The sequence below is a fragment of the Otolemur garnettii genome, unplaced genomic scaffold (genome assembly GCF_000181295.1).
Source record: "Otolemur garnettii isolate 467f Iridium unplaced genomic scaffold, OtoGar3 scaffold00009, whole genome shotgun sequence".
In the NCBI taxonomy this organism is placed as follows: domain Eukaryota; kingdom Metazoa; phylum Chordata; class Mammalia; order Primates; family Galagidae; genus Otolemur; species Otolemur garnettii.
Window position 1 is genome coordinate 38,626,755 of NW_003852404.1, and position 22,857 is coordinate 38,649,611.

The 22,857-nt window shown below is 40.2% G+C and overlaps 1 protein-coding gene across 3 annotated transcripts in view; it reads left to right on the top strand.

Moving 5' to 3' along the window:
- LNP1 (leukemia NUP98 fusion partner 1) overlaps positions 1–22,857 on the top strand; it is a 45,587-nt gene that overhangs the window by 11,497 nt on the left and 11,233 nt on the right. For all 3 annotated transcript variants that reach the window (XM_003783957.3, XM_023509664.1, XM_023509665.1), the window contains exon 2: positions 16,712–16,906. In XM_003783957.3, the coding sequence (XP_003784005.1) occupies positions 16,751–16,906 (156 nt within the window). In that variant the 5' untranslated portion in view covers positions 16,712–16,750. The remainder of the gene's footprint in view (positions 1–16,711; positions 16,907–22,857) is intronic.

Below are 22,857 nucleotides of genomic sequence, written 5' to 3' on the forward strand. Positions count from 1 at the left end.
CTCTTCTGATGCTATTAGCAGATCTTGGTAGTATTTATCTGGCAAATAGATTGGTCTGTAGAGTTCAAGATAACTTAATCAAGGTTAATCAAAGGGTAGATTATCCTCAGTATACCTGACCTAATCAAGTGAGCCTTTAAAAAACATCAAAGAGGGTGGCACCTGTGGCTCAAAGGAGTAGGGCCCCATATGGTCAAGGTGGTGGGTTTGAACCCAGCCCTGGCCAAAAACTACAAAAAAACTAAACAAAACAAAACATCAAAGAGATTGTTGGAGTGAGGGAGATTTTTGCTGCTGGCTGTGAATAAGAAAATTGCCTATGGAGAGTCTACATGGCAAGGAACTTTAGGAGCTTAGTGGTCCCTGGCCAACAGTCAGCAAGAAAATGACCTACAGCTTATGAGAAACTGAATTCTTCCAACATCCAGTGAACTTGAAATGCGACTATGAGCCTCAGTTACCTTGATTTGATCTAATGAGACCTCTAACCCAGGACTCAGCCAGCCCTCGTTCAGACTTCTCAAACACAGAGACTGTAAGTTAATAAATTTGTGTGGTTTTAAGCTACTAAATTTGTAATAATTCACACACAGCAAGAGGAAACTATTAAAGCTACCTAAATACCAAAGATTAAGGGAGAATCCTACCTCATCATACACAAAATAGCAAGTAGATTAAAAATGTAAATGTAGATAACAAAAACTTTAAACTTTCAGAAGAAAATGTAAGAAAATATCTTGATGACTTTGTGATGGAATAAAGAACAAGCTTATAAGGAAAAAAATGTAAGTTCGGTTACATGAAAATTTTTAACATGTCAAACAAATGATATAAAAAATTTCTAAGACAAATTTGTAATACATACTCAAAAGATATTTGTAAAATGTAAAACTGAAGGCTAATATACAGAATATACATAGATATACTAGAGATCAAAAGAGACAACTCTGAAGAAAAATGAGCAAAGGATAAATTCTTAACCTCATTAATAAGTAGGGAAATACAAATTTAAAAAAGTGAGATTTCATTTTGCACCTAAAATATTGGCAACTACTTTTATTTTATTATTTATTTATTTATTTATTTTTTAGAGACAGAGTCTCACTTGATCGCCCTTGGTAGAGTGCTGTGGCGTCACAGCTCACAGCAACCTCCAACTCCTGGACTTAGGTAATTCTCTTGCCTCAGCCTCCTGAGTAGCTGGGACTACAGGTGCCTGCCACAATGCCTGGCTATTTTTTGTTGCAGTTTGGCTGGGGCTGAGTTTGAACCTGCCATCCTTGGTATATGGGGCCTGTGCCCTGCCCACTGAGCCACAGGCATCACTGGGCAACTATTTTTAAATCTGACAATACTGGTGAGGTAAAGATGTCCAGAAATTGAATGGTAAATTAATTAAACTATTTTACAGAGCAACTAGTATGACTATTTTTGTGTATCTAGGGCTCTTTTGCTGAACTGCCTATCTTCAATAAAACTGAAAATTCAAATGATCTTCAGTCCAGAAATTTCACCTCTAAATAGACGTTCTAGAAAAATACACTGCACACATACACAAAACCAACAATGTCTAGGGCACCATTGCTTATAATAGCAAGCAGTGGAAAATTACATAAAAGAAGAATAGATGAGTTAGTACAAAGTTAACACTCTTGTAACTAACATCCAAGAAAGAGAACTTTCCCACCATCCTAGAAGCTTCTTTCATATGTCCTATCCAAATCACCAACTCCATTGTACCCCTCATAAGTAACTGTTGCCTTATACAGCAATGGTTTACTTTATTTAAAAAAAAAAATTATCACCCAAATGTGAAACCCTAGACCCTAGACTAGTGATTTTCAACTGGTTTGCTACAGCACACTGGTGTGCTGTGAAAATTTTTAAAGTTCATTAAATTATTTTCAAAAGAAGTTCAAAGCACAGTAAGTATATTCTTTTGTTTTTGCTCTTTTTTTTGATCAACATGATTTCAGAGTGCCACCGAAGCTTAACTGTAGGTTTAATTATGCTATGAGATAAAAAAGGTTGAAAAACACAGCCCAAGACACTATGGTTTAGTCTTGTCCATTAAAAAAATTGATTTTTTTTAATTGAATGGTAACTATGTACATTAATGCACTTCTGGGGTACAGTGTGGGGTTTTCACACACAATCCGAAACACTTCTGTCAAACTGGTTAACATAGCCTTCATGTAATTTTCTTAGTTATTGTTTTAAAATATTCACATTCTACTCTTAGAAAGATTCACTTGTACCCTTGTAAGATAAACCTCAGAAGTGATCCCTCCAATCCCCCTCCCTCCACCCATTCCCCCCTCCCCTCTCCCTCCAAAATTGATGTTTTTTTTTTGTTGTTGTTGTTTTGTTTTTTCAAAATTGATGTTTTTAAAGTCTCTTTTAAGCTATGTTGGTAGTCGGACTTAGAATATGTACCATATCCAGATTTAATTCCTTTACTATAAAAGGCAGATAATGTCTGGTTGTCTCTCTGTGGTATCAGCAGCTGCTTATGCTTAATGCCCACTAAGTTAATGGAAGTCACGAAATGGTAATAATATAATTTTATCATCTCATTTTCATTTATTACTTGGAATACTTTTTAAATGGGAAATTGGTATTACCCTATTTTTTTAGTCAGAAGTGTTATTTCAAGACCACAATCGGGTGCTAGAGATGTTCACTGCATGTGGGTTGGCCTTTTTTTTTTTTTTTAGGTCTTTTCAGTAGATAGGTTTTCTTTCATTACTCTAGGTTAAATGCCCAAGAGTACAATTGATGGGCAATAAGGTAGACATACATTTACTTTTACAAGAAACCGTCAATCTACTTTCCAAAATGGAAAACTATAAAACTTTTATGTTAATTATTTAGTAAGGTGTGAGACTCATGTCTCGGTTCATTTTTTAAACTGTAGATGTCCATTTGCTCCAGTACCATTTGTTGAAAAGCCCATGCATTCTCCATTGAATTACTTTTTCACCCTTTCAAAACTCAGTTGGACATATATATGTAGCTCTATGTGCTGATTATCTATTTTGTTCATTTTATGTATCAATCTACCAGCACTGCTATCTATTTAGCTATAAAAGTAGCTTTAACATTGTATAGCATAATTCTCTCACTTAAAAAAGAACTTTTTTAAATTTATCTTAGTTTTTTTAAAATTTCAGATTAGAGTTGGGTGCGGTGGCTCACGCCTGTAATCCAAACACTCTGGGAGGCTGAGGCAGGTGTATTGCCCTGAACTCAAAGGTTTCCAGACCAGCCTGAGCAAGAGCAAGACCCCATCTCAAAAAAATAGTCAGGCATGTGGCGGGTGCCTATAGTCCCAGCTACTCTGGAGGCTGAGGCAAGAGGATTGCTTTTTTTTGAGATAGAGTCTCACTTTATTGTCCTCGGTAGAGTGCTGTGACATCACAGCTCACAGCAACCTCCAACTCCTGGGCTTAGGTGATTCTCTTGCCTCAGCCTCCCAAGTAGCTGGGAGTATAGGCCACCAACACCTGGCTGTTCTCTTGCCTCAGCCTCCCGAGTAGCTGGGGGTCCCGCCACAATGCCTGGCTATTTTTTTGTTGCAGTTTGCCTGGGACCAGGTTTGAACCTGCCACCCTTGGTATATGGGGCCAGTCCCTTACTCACTGAGCCACAGGTGCTGCCCAAGAGGATTGCTTTTAAACCTAAGAGTTTAAGGTTGCTGTTTGCTATGATGCTGTAGCACTCTACGGAGGGCAACATACTGAGACTCTGTCTCAAAAAATTTCAGATTAGTATGAGGGTACAAATATTTATGTTACATTGTTTTTATTTTTAAGGTAAAGTTCAAGTTGTAGTTGAGTGCTTTACCGAGGGGGAGTGCTGAACACTTTCACATTGTGCATCTTAGGTCACAATCACCCTCCAATCACCCTCCCTCCTTCTCCCCCCCCACCCCCCCACCCCCCACTTTTTTGGGTCAGGATTGTTTTTAGCTATTTCAGGCCCTTTGCATTTCAAATAAATTTTGGAATACATTTGTCTTTGTCCACAAAACGCTTTTGTAAAAACTGCATTAAACCTACAGATCAATATGGGAAGAATTGACATCTTTACTCTCCTAAGTGTTCTAATCCAAATATAATAAATTTCCCAATTATTTACTATTCCTTGGTTTCTTTTTATTTAAAAAATAGCTTTATTGAAATATAATTCACATATCAAACAATGCACTCATTTAAAGTCCAACAGTTTTTAGTAGGTTCACAGAGTTGTGTAGTCGTCACTATAGTCAACGATAGAGCATTTTCATCAACCAAGAGACTCCATAAACATCACATCATTCTCTTTTTTTTTTTTTAGTGGTTATCTGCCTTTTTATTAATTATAGGCTTTTGAAAAAATATTTATTGAATTGATGACCTGAGGTATTTTCTGTTGTCTTTCTGCCTCTCCTCCCACCCACCCCCTACCCCTGGAATATAGCTGAATGGCTATTTCTAACTCTTTTGCTGGTTACCTTGTTCAATGAACAGCAAAGTTGAATAGTATGATTAGATTTTCTCATCGGTGACCCCAGAGTCTTGATCTTTGTGCCAATGTTCAAACAGATTCCCTTTCTCAAATTGCTGGTAACTCTTTAAAACCATACCACATCTGAGGTTGCTTCATGTTTCTCTGAATCGTGAGTTTGCTGTGGAGTTTGGAATGGCTGTTTTGCCCCCATAGTTTCATTTTGTCATTGTTTCTTCTCTTGAGATGAAGAAACGTGTGTCTTCCAGATCATGTTACTCATTTCTTCCAGCTTTGTATTCGGTCCATCTATTGCTTAGATTTCATTCCATTCAGGTGAGAGTCTATTTGCTTCTATTCAAATTGAAAGACGCATCATGTCGTTCTCAATTTCTCTCCCCCTTCACCTCTTGCTACTGCCAACTCCCTAACCTCAGACTATCACTTATCTACTTTCTGTCTCTAGATATTTGTCTATTCTGGACTTCTCCCCCTCCTATCCATCTATTACTATATAGGGTGGCCATGTACCCTATATCCTTTTATCCACCTCACTCCATCCCTCTCCTTCCCAAGCTTCTGGCAATAATTATCCTATTCTGTTCTTCTATGAGATCAGCTTTTTTAGATGTCACATATGAGAGAGACATGCAGTGTTTGTCTTTCTGTGCCTGGCTTGTTTCACTTAAATGTTCTTCAGGCTCATCCATGTTATCAAAAATGACAAGATTTTGTTCTTTTTGTAGCTGAATAGTATTTCATCATATACAGACACCATATTTTCTTTATCCATTTATCTGTTGATGGACACTTAGGTTAATTTTATGTCTTAGCTATTGTGAATAATGCTGCAATAAACATGGGAGTGTGTCTTCAACATGCTGATTTCTTCCCTTTGGATAAATACCAGGTAGTGTGATTGCTGGATCTTTGATTTCCTTCATCAGCATCTGTCACTTTCAGTATACAGATCCTATACATGTTTTATAAGATTTATATGTAAGTATTTTACTTCTTGGAAGAAATTATAAATGATACTATGTTTTAAATTTTGGTTTCTAAATGTTTGTTCTTAGTCTATGTGTGTTGACCCTGTATCTTCCTGTGATCTTGCTGAACTCATTTTGAGGTTCTAGGAGTGCGTTGGGAGTTTATGCAGAGATAAGTTATTGTCTGCAATGATTATTTCTTTTTTACACTCTTTACGTCTTCTGCCCTTTCCCTCCATTTTTCCTCCTTATTGCACTGGATAGAATTTCTAACACCACGTTGAATAAATAAGGTTGGTGAGAGTGGACATTCTTGCCTTATTCCTGATCTGAGGGCTAAAGCTTTCAGTCTTTCATCATTAAGTGTGACATGAACTGGTTGTTTTAAAATAACATATTCATGATTACAAAAGCCATACATCATCATTTATGAATTTAGGAAGTAGTAAAGGCATAAAGAAGAAAATAAAATTGTCCCAAATCCCATGACTCATAGTTGACATTTGGGACCATTCCAATATGTATATATGTATATAAAGAGATTTGTTTTGAGGAATTGGCTCACATAATTATGGAGGCTGGCAAGTCTACAATCTACAGGGTAGGCAGCAGGCTGGGTCAGGAAGAGCTGATGTTACATTTGGGAGTTTGAAGGTAGTCTGCTGGCAGAACCCTCTCTTGCTGGGGGAGGTCAATCTTTTTTTTTTTGAGACAGAGCCTCAAGCTGTCCCCCTGGGTAGAGTGCCGTGGCATTACAGCTCACAGCAACCTCCAACTCCTGGGCTCAAGCGAGTCTCCTGCCTCCGCCTCCCAAGTAGCTGGGACCACAGGCGCCCACCACAACGCCCGGCTGTTTTTTGGTTGCAGCCATCATTGTTGTTTGGCGGGTCCGGGCTGGGGATTCGAACCTGCCACCTTAGGTGTATGTGGCTGGCGCCTTAGCCGGTTGAGCTATAGGCACCGAGCCGGGGGAGGTCAATCTTTATTCAGGCCTTCAGTGAACTGATGAGGCCCACATGCATTATGGAGGACAATCTGCTTTACCCCAAAATCCATTGATTTGAATATAAATCTCATCAAAAACACCTTCATAGCAATATCCAGAATAATGTTTGACCAAATATATGGGCGCCATGGTTCAGCCAAGTTGACACATACCATTAACCATCACCCTGCATTATATTTTATGTTTAGTCACCTAATATTTTATTTTGAGAAGTTGTGTCATTAAATCCTATGATTTTTGATGATGGCAAGAATTCTGTTATATGAATGTATTATAATTTATTAATCTGATTCTTAATTGTACCTTTAAGATTTTCACACCTTTGCTATTTTAAAAAATGTTATCATAAAAACATCTTTTATATGTACCTCTTATATACTTATGAAAAGTACTTAAAAGAGAAATTCTGGGTCAAAGGGTGTAATGTTTTTTAAAGTTTTTAAATACATCCAGCCATATTTCTTTCCATAAAGAACTTATTAATACTAATAGTATATGATATGTGATTCTCAGAAAAGATTTTTCAGAAGCTTCATTAATGTTTTTGTGTTCTAATAGTGTGAAGACTTCATGTTGTTTCTCAACTCAAACTTTAATCTTTGCAATTTATTTTCCTAAATGTCAAGTATTTTGTGACATTGGATGATCTACTCCTTTGTTATAAATTGCAACATTGTGTCCCTCTCAGATAAGAGACACATGGGACTTAATTCTCCCAGTTCTTCTCAGAAATACTTCTTACGGAGAGACAGGTGGACTCAAAAGAAAGTGCTGAGACATTCATTACCTTTAGATTCTGTGACATTGCAGTAAATAAAGGTAAGAAACTTTAATTATAACACACTGGAGGAGCTGGTCTGATGGAAGATTTTACATAGTAGTAAATTTTAGCAGTAGTAGTTCAATCTGTTTTAGAGTAATAGGTGCCTAGGGATTGAAGAGATCTTGAGAGGTCAGCCAATTAATAGCTTTTCTGCAGACAAAGCTGCACAGATTGCCTCTTTGGCAGATAGAAGCAGGTCTCCTGTGGAAGAGATGATATATCGTAGTAGCTCTTCAAAACCTACTCCAACATCTAATGCAGTGTTTTTCAACCTTTTTATCTCTCAGCACACTTGAACCTATACTTAAACTTCCACAACACACTTAAACTATGTTGATTAAAAGAAAAGAGTTAAAAAAAAAAGTATATACTTACTGTGCTTTGAACTTCTTTTGAAAATAATTAATGATCTTTAAAATTTTTCACTGCATACCTAAGATCCTCTTGTGGCACACTGGTTGAAAATCACTGATCTAACAACTTTGAATCTCAGAAAGTGCATCAGCCAAATACTGCAGAATTTTGAGGCTTAATGTCAAGGTAACTGGATATTCATATAACCAATATTTTTGTAGGTAAATCTCTGTCATTTTTTCTTTTTATGGCAACAGTGGTATGTTTTAAAAATAGTTTTCATAATAAGCTTCATAGCATTTTAGAATAAAAAACGATGATGTACACTCAGGAACATCCTTTAGGACACTTAAACAACAAGCAATCTGTGTCATTGACGATGACTTCAAAAAGGTAGCAAACTTCAGAGTGTAACTTGAAACCATACATAGAAGTGGGTAATTATATTATGACATGTTACCTACCAAACAGAAACAATCAGGTCATTAAATAGAACTTAGCACACTGTTTCAAGCATTCAAGCACTGCTTTCTAGCAATAAAAACTATCTAGAAACCACTGATGATTTTATCTTATTTATTTTATTATTGACCCCCATGATCAGTAATGCAAAATTGACATATTTTGACTGTTAAAAAATGTAGCAGCTTCATTCTTTTGGCCATACAGAGCTTGTCTTTTCTCTATGTGACTGATTCAGTCAAGCTTGAAAGTAGTACCAAGAATGACACCCCTCCCCCTTAAAGCATTAAGAAAACAGAATGGAATAAAGAAATAAAGTACTGTACTGAGAGGGACCTCAACACTGAGAGAATGAACTAGACAGAGGGGAAATTTTCATTTCCTCATTGCAGAGTGTCCTAAAGCCACAGATGTGGAAAAAGGCGCTGAAAAGTCATTTCATTTTCGTATAACCCAAGGGTCATTTTCACTGATTACTTGGGCACCCACGATGTCTGATTTCTCTATGAGAACAACACATCACAAGCTTCCCATCCTCTAAGAGAAAATTTTCCTGTCACATTAAACGTGGTTAAAAAATACACACACACTCAAACTCTAGACAACTGCAGCTATCTCAGCCACTTGACAGCTTTTGGGTACACACTGTGAGCTTGACAGGCAGAGCCTTTGTGCAGAGTTAAAAGGCCAGCTCCTGTAGGTCCAGTGCCCCTGGCAGCACCTCCTCATGGCAGATGTCCAGGCCTCCTGCTAGGAGGCCTCTTCTCCGGTGCTGAGACTTGATACTGGCTAGGATGGCTCTTGCACTGCCCCAGGTTTGTAACAGGAACCTTAGCCCAGGCAGAGCAGGGCGCCATCTTTTCCTCATATTTTTAAAGAAATAGGCATAACCAGGAAATAAAATGCAGTTATAAGTCTGATTTTCTGTAATGTAGGCTAAATCCTTTTTCTTTCTGGGATAAATTTATATCTGTTGTTTTGGGAGAATATTTGGTCAAAGATTTGAAAAGTTCCTTTTCCTTCCTGTAGTGAAGGTCCCTAAGACCACACCCAGGTGTGGTGACTGGACAAAAGGACTCACAGGGCTCAGCGTAGAGCTGTACTCATGGCTAAAATTTATTACAGTGAAAGGATACAGAACCAGACAGCACAGAGAAAAGGCCCACAGGCAAAGTCCAGAGGAAACCCGGCTTATGTTTCCCAGCTCCCTCTCCCAGTGGCGTCACACAGGACACGCTAATTCTTGCAGCACGAGGCAAGTGTTTACCAGGAAGGTCCAACAGAGACCCAGTACTCAGGTTTTATTGGGTACTATTCATATAGGCATGTACCAAAATTCTGAACTCACAGAAGAAAATTGGTTGTTCAGTATAAATCACATTGATTATACAAGCAGTTTAAGCCACTCTTATAATTTAGGGAAAGTTTTATGTTACAGTAGAAACTGTTTACCAGCTGCATTCCCAGACACCTGCCAAAGGCTAGCAAGACTTACAAAGGATAGGCCGTTTCAGACTTGCTATATGAACCCTCTTGGCTGAGGATTTTATTAAAAAAAATATTATCAATAGAGCCCGATGATGTAGGGTGAAACCAACCTGCAGTATTGACTTTATTTGAAACTCAAGTTTCCTGGATTTAGCCAATTAAAAATCCTGTTAACTATAAATGTTGAGTTTAGGAAGCCGGTGACTTTCTCAAATTTTTGTGTTAAACTTTTAAAACCTGGCCTGAAGCTTCAACTCAAGCACAGTCTAACTCTGGATAGCAAGTGAAAGCTGACTTCTATGCCCTCCAGGACCCAAGCAGTTCACAACTGCCAAGGTACACACACAAGTCCAACCCCAGAGAGTACCCTTAGGAAAAAAAGAGTTTGCAGTTGTTAAGTTGCCCTAGTGAAGATACATTAATAGAGATTAACAGGATTTCCAGGGGGGTTCCCACGTGAGGCCTCCTGTCTTGGAGTTCCCTGTCCAGTCTAAGTAATTCACTTGAGTTCTTGGTTTTAGAAAGACTGTGCAAAGGCAGACAATTTGCATTAATTTTGCTCATCTATGGAATTAGTTCATTTGCATCATAAATGTAGACAACTCATGAGTGTGGAGGTATTCTTGGAGAGTGCAGGGGCTGGGCCACGCCTTGCTCCCAGTCTGAGCTGTTTGTTGCGATCACAGGCTCAGCAGTGAGCTTGAATTCAGAACCTCACAGCTTCTTAGCAAGGACATGTTGGTGTTCAGCACCAGTTCTGAGAAACACTGTTAATGCCCTCTTTCCTCTTACTCCAGAGATGCTGAGTTTTGGTTTTTTTCTGTGTTTATTACAAAACAGGGTGACTCATTCAGACATCATAACTTTACATTTCTCCCCAATTATTTTTTATTCTCATCTAGATCTTTTATTAAGAAGGGTTGAGTGTAAGAGAGACAAAAAAACTTACATAGAAAAAAAATTTTTTTTAATCGAACTTGACCATAAAAAAACACGTGCTGTTTAGAAATTGGTTAGGACAAAACCCTGAATTTTCCAAAATTTTTGGAAGGTATTTACATAACCCTCCATTCTTTTTGTCTTGATCATTCATTCAGAAAACAGCCCAGAAAAGATCAATCTCTGGAGACAGCTGCATTTAGCATCAAACTGCCTAACTAAGGAGGGAGTTAAGCAAACTAGAGCCAAACCATCAGTTCCCTGTTGCAAATTTCAAAGAATCTGGCAAGCTGTCATTGTCGACTTCAGTGAGACATCCCTGAGAAAGGGCTGGTAGTCCCATCTGTCAGAGTGGATGGAGAGGTCCACTTCCTGTGATGTTCTCTCTCCTAACCTGCAGCTTTGGACAGTTAGGTTTCTAGTGATCAGTCATTTCTGATGCAACTACTCCTGTTAGCAGCTTGGGTTAAAATGGTCCCATGCAAATAACCCATGTTGTCCAGTCAGCATCTGTGATGTTTATATAGTTTGTGGCCCCACAGAGGGTTGTCATAAACTAAACTACAGTGTAGTCCAAGAGTCTGAATTCTCTTCATCGATATGCCCACTTTCCGAGTTTAGAACTATCCATAGCAGATAGTACTAGGTTTTAGCTTAGTAGCTCCAGGTGGTTAGGATCTGTGAATTCTGGATTCCAAAAAAACTAGTGGCTTTTCTTCTTTAGCAGCAGCAAAGCCAAGAGGCAGCAGGGCCAAATAGCTGTGTTCTAAGTCAAAGAAACAAGCACAGCTTTTTAAAGACCTTTTTTCATTGTCAGTTTTAGAGCTCAAATGGACCTACTTAAAATATGCACATTAGGCTAGAAAATCATCAGCCTCCCAGGGTCAGACATCTGATGTTATAAGAACTTATTAGCAAACTAAGAACTGCTTTTTCTTTTCTTTTCTTTTTTTTTTTTTTTTTTTTGAGACAGAGCCTCAAGCTATTCCCCTGGGTAGAGTGCTATGGCATCACAGCTCACAGCAACCTCCAACTCCTGGGCTCAAGTGAGTCTCCTGCCTCTGCCTCCCAAGTAGCTGGACCACAGGTACCCGCCACAATGCCCGGCTAGTTTTTTGGGGGGAGGGGTTGCAGCCGTCATTGTTGTTTGGTGGCCTGGGCTGGATTCGAACCTGCCACCTTAGGTGTATGTGGCTGGTGCCTTAGTCACGTGAGCCACAGGCGCTGAGCCTGCTTTTTATTTTCATTTTTAAATTTGTAAACCATATATTACATAAATAGCACTCAACACCAAAAAGATAAACAACCCAGTTCAAAAAATGGATGAAAGGCTTGAATAGAAATTTCTGTAAAGAAATATAAAAATGAGACCAGGCACAGTGGTTCGTGCCTGTAATTCTGGCACTCTGGGAAGTCAAGGCACGTGGGTTGCCTGAGCTCAGGAGTTGGAGGCTAGCCTGGTCAAGAGTGAGAAACTGTCTCTACTAAAAATAGAAAAAAAACCCACTAGCCATGCATCATGGCAGGCACCTGTAGTCCCAGCTACTCGGGAGGCTGAGGCAAGAGAATCACTTAAGCACAAGAGTTTGAGGTTGCTGTGAGCTGTGACGCCATAGCACTCTACCCCGGGCAATAGCCTGAGACTCTGTCTCAAAATAAATAAATAAGTAAATCTCCTTTTTTTTTTCATTATAAGTTTACTCAAACCCCCAGTAGTAATTCAACATTTATAAGATTAACATTCCAGTTGCTAAGGGACTCTCAGCTGGAATATAAGGGGCTTCTGTACCAGTGGATGGAGTGTTATCCACTGCCCTTCTCCTTTGCTTCTGGTTTATCTAAAGCCTGTTCCAGTCCTTGGAACTGACTTAATCTTTTTTCCTTCTTACTTGGAGGAAAAAGCAGTATAAACACTAAATATTTTTTGGCCAGTCCAAAACGTGTTTTGGGAAAATTGGGGCCTTTGTTCTCTGACCTAGGGGAGAGAACAAAGGCCAAAGGCATTATCCAGGATGCACTATTTAATCCCCTCACTTCTGTTTCCATGGTTGAGAAGTCAGGGAATCCAGTGAAGCCATTCTCCTAGGGATGGATTCATCATTTTCAAATTCTGTAGGTCCCTTATGCCTCTCACAACAGACATCATCTCAGCATCTATTCATACCACAGTTGACTAGGTAGTCACTGGGCATTGAAGGTTCACCATCACATCTCCTTCATCCTTCCCTTTTCCAAACACTACTTCAGCTGTATTTTGTGTGAATTGGGATTGTCTTAGCAAATCCCACTTCTGATACTGTCACCCCCAGTGTAAGGATTTGTTAGAACTCAGCATATAGTTGTACCCATGAATAAAATGTATTTCACTTAGGGTATAAAGCCTAACTGGAGAAGGAAAATGGAAAAGGCATATGGGGTGACGTTTGGAGGAAGCCAGGCACAAACTTCCAAAAGCCCTATTCCAGTAAATTCCCACAGGATGTGCTTATTCCTCCAGTCGTGCACTGTGGCAACATGTGTGAAGTGCTGTCTGCTTGCTCATCAGAGACTTGTGTGCAGGCTTTATATTGTGTGCTGGTCATGTAAGGTATGGACTACATGGTGTGGACTGAATATTTGTGTCCCCCAGAACTCCTATGTTAAAACAAATCCCCAATGTAATGGTACCCAGAGGTGGAGTTTGGGTGGGATAAATAGGTCATGAGGGTGAAGCCCTGTGAATGGGATTAGTGCCTCTTATGGTTAATTTTATGTGTCAATTTAACTAGCTACAGGGTCCCCAGATTAAACATTATTTCTGGATGTCTGTATGTGGGTATTTCTGGATGAGAATAGCATTTGCATCAGTGAATTCAGTAAACTAGATGGCTCTCCCCAGTGTGGGTGGGTGGGCATCATTCAGTTTGAGGGCCTGGACAGAGCAAAAGGTGGAGGAAGGAGAAATCTGCCCTCTTTTCCCTGCCTCACTGCTTGATCTGGGACATCTCATCTCCTCTTCCCCTGCCCTCACACTGGGATTTATACCCCTGGATCCTCTGGTTTGTACACCTTAGGACTCAGACTGAATTATACTACCGGCTTTCCTGGCTCTCCAGCCTGCAGATGGTAGATTGTGGGATTTCTCAGCCTTCACAATTGCATGAGTCAATTCCTCATATGTATCTCATATATATACAGTCTACGTCTCCTACTCTGGAGAACACTGATGAATACAGTGCCCTTGTAAGAAGAGATATGAAAAATGGCCCTTCACTGCCATATGAAGATACAGTGAGAAGGCAACTATCTATGAACGCAGAAACGGGTCCTCACCCATCACTCGTTCTGCTAGTGCCTTGATCTTGGACTTCCTAGCCTCCTGGACTGTGAGAAATGAATGTTTGTTATTTAAGGCACACAGTCATAGTTTTTGTTTAGCAGCCTAAACTGACCAAGATATACTCTCTGCCTAGTGCATACCAAAATTCCAGACTCCCAGAAAGAAAACAGGTGCTCAGCATAATCTACGCAGGGGCCCTCAAACTTTTTAAACAGGGGGCCAGTTCACTGTCCCTCAGACCATTGGAGGGCCGGACTACGGGCCCTGGGATGAGTCCACTGCTAAGCAGGACAGGCAGCAGCGACAAAAACACCTGTCGGGCTGGATAAATGTTCTGGGCAGGCCCGTGGGCCATAGTTTGAGGATGCCTGATTGTATGTGTAGTCTAAGCATAAGACATATTTTTATCATTTAGAGGATGTTTTATATTACTGTAAAAAACTATTGACAGACAATTTTCCAGATGCTAGCCAAGGGCCAACCTCATAAGCGAATCATTCTAAGGATAAACAGCCTCAGGCTTGCTACATCACCTTTTTATCCCTGAACATCTGCCAATACCTTAGTTAATTCTGTCTATAAGGCATTAAAGGAAGGGTTTAGCACGCCAAGAGATGGCCAGCAGTCAAAGAGGTTCTAATATAAGGTCCCATCAATTTCCCTCTAAGTACTTTTAAGTAGAAATTAGATATTCTCTGCACTGATTTCTCCATCTTATCCCCATTTATGTATGTATTTATTTATTTGAGACTGGTTCTTAAGCTATCTCCCTAGGTAGGGTGCTGTGGCGCAACCTCCAACTCTTGGGCTTAAGCGATTCTCTTATCTCAGCCTCCCAGGTAGCTGAAACTACAGGGTCCAGTTTTTTTTTTTTTTTTTTTTTAGCAGGCTCAGGCTGGGTTCAAACCTGTCAGCTCTGGTACATGTGGCTGGTACCCTAACTACTGAGCTACAGGCACCAAACCAGAATACTCCTATCTTAGGAGGTCTGGAAAAGAAGTCTATAGTCATGTTTCATGGGTAGCTTTGGTCCTTACTTCCCTAAGGGAACAGTAATGACATATCATTATAGCTTCTCTTTTTTCGTATGGGTCATTGAGAGGCAGTCTTTCTTAATTCTTTAATAAAAATATTACAAAGTAGCAGGCATGCATTTCTCATTATTTAAAGGAAAATGTTGCAAGTCATTTTGTGGTTTGGTTACTTTTCTTTTCTTTTTCTTTTCTTTTGAGACAGAGCCTCAAGCTGTCCCCCTGGATAGAATGCTGTGGCATCACAGCTCACAGCAACCTCCAACTCCTGGGCTCAAGTGAGTCTCCTGCCTCAGCCTCCCAAGTAGCTGGGACTGCAGGCGCCCGCCACAACGCCTGGCTGTGTTTTTTTGGTTGCAGCCATCATTGTTGTTTGGTGGGCCCAGGCTGGATTGGAACCCACCACCTTAGGTGTATGTGGCTAGCACTTTAGCCACTTGAGCCACCGGTGCCAAGTCGGTTTGGTTACTTTTCCTTAGTTGTGATACCATGCTCCACAAACATTGGTCATAGTTATCAAACCTATATTTTTGCAGCTCTATGACAAATGGCCAAGAATCCGTGTTTGAAAATGCAAGATTTCCCAAAGGTCTCTTGGAATACTGTCAGAGCACCATGGAAAGAACGTGGGCGCTGTTGCTCTGTTTTTTGCTTCAAACTTGGCTTTATTTTTCACCTTGGCAAGGGTTGGTCTATTTGAAACTCAGTTTCCCTATCAAAAAAAAAATGGGATACAAATCTTCCAGTCACAGAGTTGTCATAATGAAGTTGGCATATGTGAAGTAGTTGGCTCCACATTAGATGCAAAATATAGGCTCCATATATTAGGCTCCAAATAATATCATAAAATATAGGCTCCAAATAATATTTTCTTTATCTTGAAAAAAATACCTACTAAAAGAAGGAGACTATAATGTTCATAGAAGTTTTATCTATAATAGTCCCAACTGGAAATAACCCAAAGGACAGCCCCAAATGGCCATCAGTAGTAGGCTTAATTAAAAAATACCATGGGGCACTCATACAATGCAATATAATGCAACAGTATAAACTACTGTGGCTGCCAGAACATGAATATATCTCACTGAAAAAAGTTGAATGACACAGATAATAGATATTGTACAACACCACTGGAAGAAAGTTCAAAAACAGGCAAAATTAATCTGTAGTGACAGAGGTCAGAAATGGTAACCTTTTGAAGGAAGTATGGATTGGAAGAGGGATAGGGGAAGCTGGTTGGGGTGCTGGAAATGGTCCATGTCCTCACCTGCATGGTGGTAAACACATGTAAATATCTGTCAAGCTGTGCACATAGGATTTATAAATTTTACATGCACTTGTATATTATTTACATTTGCAGCTGGCCGCCTTGCAAACTGCAGTTAGTCTGTTCCTTATGCGTGGCCCCATTTCAGAGCTAGCCTGGAGCTGTGAGGCATATGTGAGGGTCATGCTCCATCATCATTGACAGCTGGAGATGCCATCACATGCCGTGAGCAACAAAGCACAGGGAAAAACCAGGCAGCGGACTGCTTCTCACCCTTAGGCTGTGAGGCACAAGCCCCAGCAATGGAAGGATTAGACAGCCTCTCAATTTAAAAAGACAAGGGGGAGGGGAATGTGGGCTGCACAATTTATAAATAGACATTGCCCAAGGCTGCCTGATGATGAAGTGGTTGTTTAGTAAATCTTTCTCCTTCAAGGATGCCATGGTTGGAGACCGTTTTAAAATATCAGTTTCATTTTGTCTTTTGGGAGGAGATTCTGGGTTTCATCAGGTCAGCCCTGTTGGGTGATATTTCCCTTGGTCAGATTTAGGGACAGGCCTTCCGTCTTTTGAATCACCTTTACATGGAGCACAGAGATGATGACGACGATGATGTGTCTTTTGCCAAATGGATGAGCAGCTTCTGGGGTCACAGCTGGAGAGAAGAGGATGAGAGAGGACTCCGGGAGCGCCACCGACCACAAGCCACCTATCACAGGAAAACCTCTCTGCCCTGTCCAGTGAGTTATTGCCATGGAAACAGGGGAAAGCTGGAATGGGAGGGGGTTTCTCTTAGAGAAGTTTTAAAGAGTCTTTTGGCATAAAGTTGTCTTTGGTTTAAAACTAGTGCTTCCAAACCTCTTTATACCCACAAAAATCCATTTAATTATTTCATCTTATCTTTTAAGGGAACTGATTATTATCTAATAGGTGATGATTTCTTCATTTTTTGTTATCTAAGCTATCTTTAACTGCTGTTCAGAGCTCCTCGTAGGTCTGAAAAATCCCACTGAATGACAGAATTCAAGCCAAAGGAAAGAAACTTGATGTTACACTTTGTGTAGCATTGGGGATGGATGTGTGATTTCCATTTCAAATACTGAAAACTGCTTCAGTGTCTTATGAACCTCAAGGGAATTGAGAATTCCATATTACAAATCACTATTTTTGATATACTTGTTCTTCTGGGAATCCATTTGATTTTTTGATGGGAGAGGGAGCCAAAATTCTCCTGCTCTCAGCTCTATTTTCTTCTGGCTAGGCAGAGCACTCAGTGTCTGGGGAGAAGGTTGCTAGCAGGAAAGCTCCCAAGAGGGGCCTGAGCAGGTGTGGACTCAGCAGCAGGTACAGTCAGCAGTTCTTGGCTCAACTTTGGTGCTAGAAGACTGCACAGGAGAGTCATAGGTCTCCTGCTTCACAGCTACATAGCAACAATACAGCTTTTCTTTTTCTTAAGTCATGGAATTCTAGCTACCAGAGAATACTTCCCCAGTCCCCGGCTTCTGTCAACCCCAGAGCCAAGGACATTTGGGGACAATTTTTTTATATTTTTGGCTCCGGGCTTCCCACATGTGTAATGCCTGCGAAGTATATTAAAGCGTATAAGGCAACCTCTTTTACTCCTGGTGATCAATAAGTTTGAGCAATGAGGCTTCTTTGAGACACACACATAGGGTGGCCATAAAGGTCATGTGCCATTTATAAATTTTTTTTTAATTGCACACAAATTTATGGACACCCTGTATTTCAAAGTAGATCTCCTGCCAACTGTGTATTCAGGGACAAAGGGCAAATTTCAACACTTCTTTGAGTTTCAGGTTCCTTAAGTGAAAAGGAAGAGGTGTTGGACTGGATGATCTCCAAGAACCCTCTTAGCTCTAACTTTCCATGTTCTGTTATAAGATAAATACTAGCTTATCACTTCTCATTTTAATCTCCTACATTCCACATCAAGTAAGGTATTCATACTGTGTGAATGAGGAGCATGGTTGGTTTCAAGTTTCCAGATATGAGAACAAGGCACAACCAAAGAGAAAGACTGTGCTTTGCTATTTATCATAATGGCCCCTTGGAGTCACGGGAAATGTGAAAACAAAGGAAGCAATATTGTTTATAAAATATAATTTCTTGAAGCAACTCTACCATCTGTCAGACTTTTAAAACTGAGATAGCCCACCCTCTTTAGAGGATTCACTTTCAGGTTGCAATGTGGTTTGCCTTCAACTATTGGGAAATCACAGAATCTGTTATGTCTAAAACTTCTAAACAGTAACTTTATGACATCTTTTTCTGCTCATTCCTGCTGTAGGCATTTGCCAGAATTAACCCCTTTAGATTCTGAGTCAATAATGAATTTCACGATTATCAGACTAACATGAAGAAAGCATGTGTTTATTCAGGGAAACAAAACATGAAATAAAAATCACAATCTCGAGCCAGTGCAATGACTCACGTCTGTGATCCCAGCTATTTGGGAGGCTGAGGTGGGAGTATCACCTGAGCTCAGGAGTAAGTGATTGTCATCAAGCCCTGGGCAACATAGCAAGACCTCATCTCCAAAATAAATAAACAAAACATGTAAAATAACAATTTGTAAAAGGCTAAAAAAAATTGCAGTTTGACAGAACAGAGAGACTATAGGCATAGAACACAAATCAGAGGATCCGGAGGTGATATGCGCAGAGTCCTGGAAGATATTAATAGTTAGGGAGTCTAATCCTTTATTCTCTATTTACATAATGCTGTATATTGGTAAAGCAAATCTGCACTGGGATATTTAACTTTCCTACTTAAAATGTGTTCAAATTTTTCTTACCTTAGAGATAGGATAACAATTTGGTTTTCAACTTTTGTCTTGTTTTGAGCTCAACGATAATAATTTGAAAAGAAAAGCTTATTTTAATCCTCTTCTTTCGTTTTTCCTCAGCTGCTCCAATTTAAGTCCCTTCCCTCTCTCTCCTATTAATAATCTGTATCCATCAACATGACACGCATAGGAAGAGAAGAGCTTCTCTCTTCTGCATTCTCGTTTTGAATGCAGTTTCTGACACATCTTCATCAACCTCACACTTCATGTAAACCTATAGTGATGGAGTGATTCACTCCATCACTATACTGAACACCTACTAGGTGCCACACATAGTGTAAGGCTCAATAGGATTACAGGGTACCAGAAGACACACATGATCCCCGGACAGGTGGAACTTTTTTTTTTTCCTTAGTGTTGATCTATTAGTCCCAAAGGAACTTTTAGTGTAGTGGAAAATATAGGGCTAAGCTAGTGACTCGTGCCTGTAATCCTAGCACTCTGAGAGGCTGAGGCGGGTGGATTTCCTGAGCCGGGGAGTTCAAGACGAGCCTGAGCAAGAGCCAAACCCTGTCTCTACTAAATGTAGAAAAACTAGCTTGGTGTTGTGGTGGGTACCTGTAGTCCCAGCTACTCAGGAGGCTGAGGCAAGAAGATCACTTAAGCCCAAGAGTTTGAGGTTGCTGTGAGCTATGATGCCACAGCATTCTACCCAGGGCTGCAGAGTGAGACTCTGTCTCAAGGGAAAAAAAAAAAAAAGGAGAGAGAAGAAAAGAAAGAAAATACAAATTTGACAGTTAGGGGTAAAGCTGAAGTCTTTTCTTAGAGCACTACTGTTTGTCCAGACTCACTATAGTCTGTGTACTGATTTAAAGTGAATAAAGATCCAGCCATTGCATATTGTTATGGGCTGAATTTTTTGTCCTATTTCTCTTGGTGGAGAAAAATAATATGACACAAAGTCTCTCTTATTATTAAACCGATCTGCCTCCTGTCTCCAATACCACATAATACCAAACTAAGTAAAATAGTTCCCCTATCATTGACTTATTCTGCTCATTGTAAGTACATTTTTAATATTTTAATCTATTCAGTTTTCTGGTCATCGTCTCCTTCAGCTTCACGTGATTTCTTCCACATTGTGCTGCATAGCCTGGGTCTAGTGGAGAGGAGGATTGCGCTAAGTGAATAATCTCTGAGGAGGAGCAGAGTTCCCTGGCCTAGGGCTCTGCTGACTCCCAGGGGACCTGCCCAGGCGTCCTCCGTGCTCAGGGCAGGCGCAGCATGTGTTTGCTCACATGGTAGACTTGGAGGGGGCAAAAACAAGCCTCTACCTAACTGTGCCCAAGGCTTTTTCTTTTCTTTTTCTTTTTAAAAAATTACCTTTCCCCATTTCATGTTCTCTCTTTTTATCCTCAATTTGAAGCAGTGAAAGGTAATTTTAATTTTCAATTTTATTTCTATTTTTCTTTTTTTTTTTGAGACAGAATCTTACTTTGCCATCCTTGGTAGAGTGCTGTGTGTCGCAGCTCATAGCTACTCTTGGGTTTACAAGATTCTCTTACCTCAGCCTTTCAAGTAGCTGGGACTACAGGTATCTGCCACGATGCTCGGCTATTTTTAGAGGTGGAGTTTCACTCTGGCTCAGGCTGGTCTCAAACTCCTAAGCTCAGGGCAATCTACCTGCCTCAGACTCCCAGAGTGCTGGGATTATGGGCATGAGCCTCTTAATTTTATTCTTCATTAACTTATGATGGCTGCACGCCCTTCTTTCCTTCCTTCCTTCCTTCCTTCCTTCCTTCCTTCTTTCCTTCCTTTTTTTCCTTTTTGACAGAGTCTCACTTTGTCACGTTCAGTAGAGTTCCTTGGCATCATAGCTCACAGCAACCTCAAACTCTTGGACTGAAGAGATCTTCTTGCCTCTGCCACTTGAGTAGCTTGGACTATAGGCACCCGCTATAATGCCTGGCTAGTTTTTAGAGATGGGATCTGGCTCTTGCTCAGGCTGGTCTGGAACTACTGAGCTCAAGCAATCCACCCTAGAATGCTGGAATTGCAGGCATTAGGCCCATCCTGGGCCCCATTCTTGTTCTTTCTTACAGAACTTCACTACAGGGCTGGTGGCAAGGCTCCCTTAGGGGATTTCACACAAATCTGGAGGGAGAACAGGTACTATAAAGTTTCACAATTGGCAGTGACTTTAGATCACATTTGTATTAAATTTTTTTTTTTTAAGTTTCAGATTAATATGGAAGTACAAATGATTAGGTTACATTGTTTGCTTTTGTTAGGTAAAGTTCAGAGTAGTAGTTGAGGCCTTCACCCGGGGGTGTGCTGTATACCCTTATTGTTGTGCACATTAGGGGAGAGTTTACTAATCCCTCTCCCTCCTCCCCTCCTCCCTTTGTCCCCCCTTATCAACATTTGTATTAATTTTAGTAATAGGAGGACTATTACTAAATCCAAAGGATTATACCTGGTGATAGAATTTCAGGCACCAGTGAAAACTCTATAAGGGAACTTTTAGGATAATATTCTATGGACTTTTCTCTCCTCTATTAGATGCTAAGGTGGAAGAGTTTCTAGAAAGGCAGCCAAGTGAAGGGTTAAGAACAAGGCTCTGGAGCTAGCCTCTCACACTCTTCACCTACCAGGGACATAACTCTGAGTAAGCTGCTTCACTTCTCTCTGCCTTAGATTCACTATTTGTAAATGGGAGGGCTGATAATAGTGTATACCTCACAAGGAGAGTCAATGCGCAGTGTACGTACAATGCTTAGGACAGTGCCTGGTGCTCAGTAAAAGGGCAACAAGTTCTTTCCCTCTTCTTCCTCTTCCACCCTTCCTTCCCTCCTCCTTCATCTCCTTCTTTGTCAGAAGGCTTGAAACTTGGGAATTTTTCCAGGTGCCTTCAGTTCATTCCTGCAGAAAGCTCTAGAGTTTTTCCTTTTCTCTTTTCTTCATTGTCTTTAACGTTTCTCTTTTATATTACATGAGAAAAGAGTTGGTAAGTTGACACTACAGACTGACAGATGGCAAATATTCTGTTATGGGCTGTGTCTCCCCATCCCCAATTCATGTGTTGAAGCCCTAATCTCCAATGTGATGATATTTGGAGATGGGGCCTCTGGGAGATAATCACGGTCAAATGAGGCCATGAGGTCAGACCAACGTAGGATTAATACCTTTGTAAGAAGGGAACCAGACAGCATGCTCTTTTTCTTCCTCTCCCCACATGAGCACAAAGAAGCAATCGTGTGAGGACACTGTGAGATAGCAGCCGTCTGCATGCTGGGAAGTGATTCCTTACCAGGAGCCAAGTTAGCCAGAACCTTGATCTTGGACTTGCCAGCCTATAAAACCATGAGAAATAAATTTCTGTTCTTCAAGCTACCCAGCTATGATGTTTTGTTAAGGCAGCCCAAGCTGACTAATGCATTTTCATCCCAAGAATGATGATCACCAGAGAGTTGAGAACTAGTAGGGGAAACATTTATGTATAAAACTGAATTTAATGTCATTTGGAGTTAGTTGGGCTTAGTTTGAGTACTTGAACTTCTGGATGAGTGAGACAAGTCCTTGAATTATGCCCCAGGTAAGGATTTCAAGTGCCTGAGGTATGAAGCATCACAAGCTCCGAGGAGTCACTTCTTATAACTCTCCTTGGGTTAGCTATTTTATGGCTTATTATAGGGTCTCCGTGAAGCTTCTGCATTGATTTACTGTGTAACAGTGTGATGGAGGAGGGCCTGTTCATTTTCCCAGTTAAAAAATTATTGTATTGATTAGTTTAAAACATCCTTCAGCTTCCCAAAAGGATATCCAGTCCATGGCATTAAGCTTATCTTTATTATGTAGAAAAGAGGCATCATTTTATCAAAACTT